Source organism: Phalacrocorax aristotelis, chromosome 7, assembly GCF_949628215.1.
Source record: "Phalacrocorax aristotelis chromosome 7, bGulAri2.1, whole genome shotgun sequence".
Taxonomy (NCBI): Eukaryota; Metazoa; Chordata; class Aves; order Suliformes; family Phalacrocoracidae; genus Phalacrocorax; species Phalacrocorax aristotelis.
In genome coordinates, this window is record NC_134282.1 from 11223417 (window position 1) to 11230601 (window position 7185).

The 7185-nt window shown below is 41.1% G+C and overlaps 1 protein-coding gene across 1 annotated transcript; it reads right to left on the bottom strand.

The window, feature by feature from the left end:
- LOC142059757 (thiamine transporter 2-like) lies at positions 1-7185 on the bottom strand. The gene is made up of 5 exons (XM_075098784.1): positions 7011-7185; positions 5861-6677; positions 4207-4399; positions 2504-2645; positions 1-1295 (listed from the first exon to the last, which is right to left on the bottom strand). The coding sequence occupies exons 1-5, from the start codon at positions 7158-7160 to the stop codon at positions 1116-1118; spliced, it is 1482 nt and encodes a 493-aa protein (XP_074954885.1). The 5' UTR covers positions 7161-7185; the 3' UTR covers positions 1-1115.

Consider the following 7185-nt stretch of genomic DNA (forward strand, 5'->3'; position numbering starts at 1 on the left):
TGCAAACTCATTTATAGTCTCTTTTTAACTTTTCCTGGACCGACTGTCCTTTGTGATGGACAAAATTAGCCATAGGACTTGAAACTTCTTGATAAATTCTGAGATGCCGACCTTGCCAAATATTTGGCCAAGTTCAGTGGACCTCCCTCATTTGGAACTCAAAAGCACACATGATGCTAGCTTTTTTGTTTCAGTTATAAATCTTCTTGGATATTTGTGTTAATCTGGAATTTTCCTGTGTGGAATCAGCCAAACTTCTCCACAATGTACTTCTTTGGTTTTAGTCCATACTAGTGAACCTCTTTGATATTTTGTTCTTTTTCTGTTGAAACAGGAAGACACTCAGTCCTGAATTTAATTTTACTGGAAGCACAAGGAAAGGAGTGGGGGTCTTTCATTTTGTTTTGACTCTGAAGTTTTTCCCTTCTGGGCTGAGATTGCTACGGACTCAGTACAGTGTTTAGGTTGCGGCTTTCAATAGTGGGCCAAGCAACAATTGTGGCTTAGCAGTGTTTTAGTGAACCTGCTCAGGTAGGTTGTGGGAACCCTGCTTTCCTGCACCGTTGTGTGCAAAAGGCCCGCTTTTGATGTGGGCTTTTAAATTAGAAAGGGGGAGTCTGTCACAGAATCGCCTGTAGTTAGGTAGGAGAGACTATAATGACGCAAATGCAATTCCTTCTTCCTTAGTTCAGAACAAAGTATGTGCAAAGCGGAGGACAGACCCTTCACCCACATGCCTGAGCAAGTGTGCATGGAAGCAGCTTGCCAACACCATATACAAGAGCTAGAACAAGCAAGGCAGGGTGAACTCTGACCTTTGCCATCGTGCATGGTGGGATGCCAAGGTGGTTGCTCTGTTCTTGTGTATAAATTACTGCTGTGAAGCTATGTATAGGCAAGTAAATAAGATTCTAAAGCAACTTATCTTTTCTTCTTAGCACACTGCCATTATGGCGAGATCTTAGCTGGCATATGTTGCAATGAAGCACTGTAATTATTCAGTGTACTTTTCAGGGCTGTGTTGTGCATTCATCTTGCACTGCTGTTCCCTGCATGCTGCAGCAAGCGCTCTTCTCCCATGAGGGCCTGGCCATGTGAGCCTGTCTGCCCGACTCCTACAGCCATGTCGTATAGCCAGTTACAATCTGCTCTTTTGATTCGTGTTCAGCATGGTTCAGATGCTCTTTGCAAGATCTTGCGATTTTCCTTTTGCATTTGCTTGAGACAAGCATGCAAATGCTTCTGATCAAGAAAATCCCAGCTATGACTGCAAAGTAGCCGCCATAAATTAAAAACTGGGAGGGGGAGAGAAAAAGGCAGAAGAATTAATGAAAAAGACATTAGGGAAACGCTGCTTCTGGAGGTGATAGGCACTCCAGTATTTTGTTTACCTGTGGTCTGGCACAGATTCTCTCTGTTCAAGTTTTTGTTTTGTGATTAAGCAAAATCTTAGCTTTTCCAGCAAAAAGCAGGCCTTTGAATGAAGAACTGCCCCTTGCTTCTGATCCTTATGCCTCTTAATAAACATCAGGGAGGGGAAAGGATAGGAACAGGAACAGGATTTTTTCTATTAGTGCAAAATGTAGACGTAGCTTCATCACCTACATAATAATGAATAATGTAAGTGAAGATTCTGAGTTGGTCCTTTTTTACTCTTGCACATTTCAGTGCTGTCACAACACCGGCTTCAGTAAATATGCCATGCCACAACAGTGGCAAGGCTATTTATGAAGTCCTACATACTCCTGTCCTTAATTTTAAAGCTTTTAAGTTTAAGTCAATCTTTAATCTTTTTAAGTAAATTTTGCCTTCTCTGTGCAGAATATCTGAATAACTTCTAGTCGTCTTCAAATCCGTGGGAGTAGGAACCTGCTCCAGCTGAGATCCCAGCTGAGAAAATGCAGAAGTCAGTATGTCTTAGTTGGCTCCAACATGAGTAGAACTGGGCTGGCTGAAGTCAGGGACACTGCTGAGAGATAGGATATCCTATCCCAAATTAAGTGCCCAAACTATGGGCAGAAAACTCTATTATTATTTACATTGAGATACAGGCTAGGTTTGCTCCTGAGTTGGAATTAGAAGGCAGGTGTCCTTTTCACTTAAACTGAAATAACTCCAATAATCCAGGCTGTGTCTCATGGTCTTGAACTCCCCTAACACCATATGGTCATGTTGATTCTGCATCTGAGAAAACCAGCCTGAACTTTTGGGCAGAGGGTGTTCTGTTAATTAGCAAAAGCTGGTCAGATAGCAGGGCCTGATTATTTACATTCAGGTGTATCTGCCCTTAAAAAGTCAAAGACCAGCATCTGTAACCCTAAATGCTGTTCTAAAAGGCAAAAGGGAAGATTGATGGCTGACACAAGGTAAAAGCAAGATGTCTAGATTTCTATAGAAGACCGAGGGAATTAAATTGTCCTTTGGCATAGCAATGTCTTTCTTGGAAAACTTCTGAACATGAATTGGCTAAGCAGTAAATAGGAAGTAAGTTAATAGCACTTACCTGAGACATTATGTCCAGACCCAGGCCTCTTGAATCCACGACGACTACTGTAAGAATGGTCTGAATCACCAATGCAATGAAGTTGTTGAATCCAAACATCAAGGCATAGCGTTCCATGCTCAGATTGACTGCAATCTGGAACCTAATGTGAGACTGGCAGGTCAGTTACTTCACACTGGGTGGAAAGGTGTTGCTCTCCATTTAGTTGATGAAGAGAAGCGATTCACGCAGATGATATATCAAGGACAGAGTAAACGGTGCATTGGTTTGTTTGCCTCCTTGCTTTCTCTAGAACAATGTCTTGACTACCATAATGTATTTTGATGTTTTTGTGCTTGCCTGTGTTGCTTTTCCAAACCGTGCTATTGGTGATCTTCTTCAGCTAGTAGAATATCAGATCTCTTTAACTTTCCCCTTTGTTCCTTTTCTACCTTCACAGACTGTGCCAGAAAGGTTGTAAAGTCTCCATGGTTGGAGGCTGTCAAAGACCTGGCCAGACAAAACAATCACCTGATCTGGCATTGCCAGGAGTTCTGCCCTTGCTGGGGGCTTAGACTAGAAGGCCAGTATGGGTATCTTCTGACCAGCTTCTCTGTGATGACACTTTTTGCTTTGTGGCTTGACAGTGGAGGTAGCATACTGTTTATTTCTGTCAAGAGCCTGCAGATTTTCTTTGCAACATCTTTTTTGACAATAATCAAAACTTCTTTCCTTGCAATATTTACCTCCAAAGTTTCTATCTGAACAAGTGTGTAATTTCTGCAGTACTCTTTACTTTTAGCAGGATTTTTTTGTGCAAGCTTTTTTTTTTTTTAGAATATGTTGAAATAGTCTGGGTGTGGTCCACTATAACACGCTAACAATCCACCAAAATTAAAATAGAGGATTCACTTGGCTTCATTCAAGACAGGCATAATCTTGTCATGCATTATAGTTTTAGCAGGGTTTTTTTTTTTAAATGGTATCTGAGTAATTTTGGCTTTTGACATCAAAATACATCTGGTATTTTTGTTAATGAAATAGTGTTGTATGTCTAAAGACACTCCAATCAATAAAATAACTAGACTAATAACAATATTTTAGATTTATTGCACACATAATATATAATCTTTGGTTTTTATATTATTTTTCTATTTCTGACAACAGAATAGCTTGGTGTCTCCTAAGAGATCTATCCTGAGTTTATATGTCCAATGTGCTCTTCTATTCCTTCTTTACATCATAATATCGTTAAGGATTATATGTATAAAGTTATGTTGGGGAACACTCTATACCAAATCCTTTCTTGCATTCATGCAGTTAATAGCTTGCTAAAAAGTGTATCAGCAAGGTGGTCTAGAAATAAGGGATCTTCAAGGATGGTTGTCAAGGCATGCTTGTCCCTGTTGTTCACTTTGCATCTTCCGTGCCAAGAAGGAGGAAAGTAGACTATATGTTTTGCTCTTACCATTGCCTTTTGTAATAAAGATACCTTGTACCTTGTTAGTTTCTGCCTAGGTAAGTGTTCAATGTCCTTTTTGATAACTTTCTTTTATGGTTGTTCGGAAGAATGAAAACAACGTAACTAGACATTTAAGCGTCCTTGTCTTTACCTAAACAGTTACATCAGCTCCCTCTGAGTAAAAGGAGGGATACCCAAAGTAAACTTAAAGTACAGTTAGTATTCTGCACATAATTGCAGTGCTGAGAGGTTTTATACTTACGTTGCTATTGTTATGAGGAACATATAGCATGCCTTGAAAACGAGATAGCCAGCGTAACATGCCCAGATATTGGTAGTGAAGTGCATGAGAAATAGAGAACCAGCATCTATTGCAGAGAAGATCCCTAAAGCCAGTTCTCCAAAAAGGTCCCAGTTAATTTTCATATATTGTACTATGAAAGATGTTACTGAGCCTAGAAAAAGAGAGAAAAAAAAAAAGTAAATGTTGTATCTGTTCTATAGCCAAGTCTTGCCACCGTCACATGCTGAAAGGCAATGCTGAATAATGAAGTGGAGCAGTTCTGAAGTGTTTTGACAGCATTTCTAATCACTTCTGAAGTCATGCAGATGAATGGTCATTTTTAGACAACTGCATAAATCAAGTCTCTGCCATTCCTTTCTTAATGACATATTCCACTTCACAGGATAAACTGTTATGGAGAAGGATTCATCATTTAGCTGTCTGTACCCAGCATGTATCTCTAGGGAGAAAACTAGGAACACAGTTTGGAGCTCAAGAAGAACAATTCTTCCAGCTTGTACTAGCTTACTTTATAGCTAAGCTAGTAAATCTTCTAGGTTAATAATTTTGCTCTGTGCAGTCCATAAAGGGGATAAACTGTCAAAAAAGGGAGTTTTGTGAGGTATCAAGTGAGCATATTCAGGGAAATGAGAAAGGATAGCCACTGTTTGCTTTTGGTGGGCCTGCTACAAAGACGCTTCTGTTGCGAATGTAAGCCACCTGACTATCCATCTTAGGGCTCTCATACAATTTTAAAACTTCTACACCTCTACATTGAGAAACAGGCAATTCCATGAGAAAGAGGAATTCATCGAGGAGTGGTTACTACAAGAGTTAAGTGCTCCTAATGCGTCATTCAACTATTTAGTTGCGTACCTCAGCACGAGGGTAATTTTTAATCTTAGAAGTATTTGTTTTTCCTTAAGGACTGTAAGGGTAACCTGAATGACCAGCTATGATACAGGCATGTTTATTTTCCCTGGTGGATCACACCCCAATGTCTTGTGCAAGTTCTCTACAGCAGCGCAACGTGAATATATGAAACACTGCCAAATCGGGGTGATATCCTTTGACATTACCTTTCAATAACATTACTTTGCTTATGTGGTGTGGGCATCTGCTTCCGGTGCAAAAACATAATAGTTACCATTAGTAGCATAATGAATTCAATAAGGTCTTTTTCTGCAAATCTCTGTATCTTGGAATGACTAAAATTCTTCTTCCCACCCTGCAGCACAAAGTATTTAACTAGAAAAAGATCTTAATGAGAGGATTATGTTCTTTTTGTGTAAAATATTTACCAAAAACTCTCATTTGTGTAAGCTGATACCATTGTTAGGGGAACTGTATGATTCTTGAATGGGGAAAAAAAAAACCCCAACAACCTGATCCAAAGAAACATAGGTGCCTCTGAACGGATTTAGCAGCTGGTTGTAAAGTCTGCGTCCCAGTCCTAAAAAAGAAATAGCACAGCTCGCATTTTAACTGTGTTGTATGTAAGAGAACTAGGCCTTGATTGCACAATGCGTACACTGGCTTCCTGGAGTGTCTGCAATGGAATGGCACTTCAGAAGTGCTCTAAAGTAAAACTTCAGAGACTGCATTTGTGATCAATGCTTAGACACTAACTTACTCAGAAAAGTTGCTATTGCTTCAACAGCTCCATTGTACACTGCAGAGCTGTGAGAGGGGGCTCTGAAGTCCCACAGCACTTGGATATAATTCAGAACCTGGTTAAAGCCTGCTGTAGCCAGAGCCCACCACAGGGACCAGTAGAGAAGTTTCCTGGAGCTGTAGCAATCCCTCAGGTCCTTGCTCAGCTGCACCAGTACCCTGAGTACATGATTCTGGGGCTTGGCATTATCAGCCTGATGTTCAGCTGTCGGTCCCCTGTCAGCAGATACGCAGCCCTCGTCCTCTTGGCGGCCCGGTGGCCTGTCGGAGCTGACTGTAGCCACAACTTTATCTGGTCCCGGGAGAGTTTCTGAGGCATCTTTCCTGTGGAAGAACATACTCTTCTGAGGCATTGGGAGGAAAAATGAACACACAAATGCCAGGGACACGGAAGCCAAAGTAATGGCATTAAGGTGAAAGTAGGATACACCTGCTAAGGAAACCAGCAGCTGTCCCAGCACGGCAGCAACAGTGGCTGCCACAAGAGTGATACTTCTGCAATAGCTCGTCACTCTCTGATAGTGATCGGTGCTGACGACGCTGTAGATGTAGGCGTAGTAGGCGACCTCGGTGGCTGTCACCATTCCATAGAAGAATTCCACCACCTGCATGGCCACCACGCCATGTGCAAAGAGGAGCAAGAGCCACGTGACGATAAAGCTGATGCCCTGGAGGAGGAGGATGGGCTTGTAACGCACATAGTCTGTAATCAGGAAGACTGGGAAAAGGAGTGCAAGGTAGGAGTATGTCCAAACTGGGAAAATCTGGTTCATAACCTAGAAGAGAAGAGGAAATCTCTGGGTTGTCATTCTTAGGGAAATGAAGTTCATTTATTTTAAATGGCTTTGTATATGGAAGTTTTCGCTCTGAAGGAATTCCTGAAATATATAACTACACTGAAGCAGCATGTGACTGGTGAGCAGGCAAATGGATCTTAAATCCATTAAACGGATCTTTTATTTATGCCATCTGCTGCAGAATGTAACCTGCCGAAGCTGGTTACAGTTGTGCTTTTTTGTTTTTTTTAATGTGTATAAAAACTCTGTTTAAAGTTTTACTTTTTCATTTTTGCTGCTTTATATAAAAGAAAGGGCAGAGTAAAACCATACCTCATCTATAGTCAGGTTTTTATCTGGTCCTGTTAGGTAGGGTGTTAGGAAAGGTTCTGATGGTTTCATCATGTAGAAGAATCCATAGAGGCAGAGGATCAGGGTGGGAAAAGTCCAGGTGTTGCTCTTCTCTAGCTTCCAGCAGCCCATGGCCTCTGTTGCAAAGCTGAGAAGG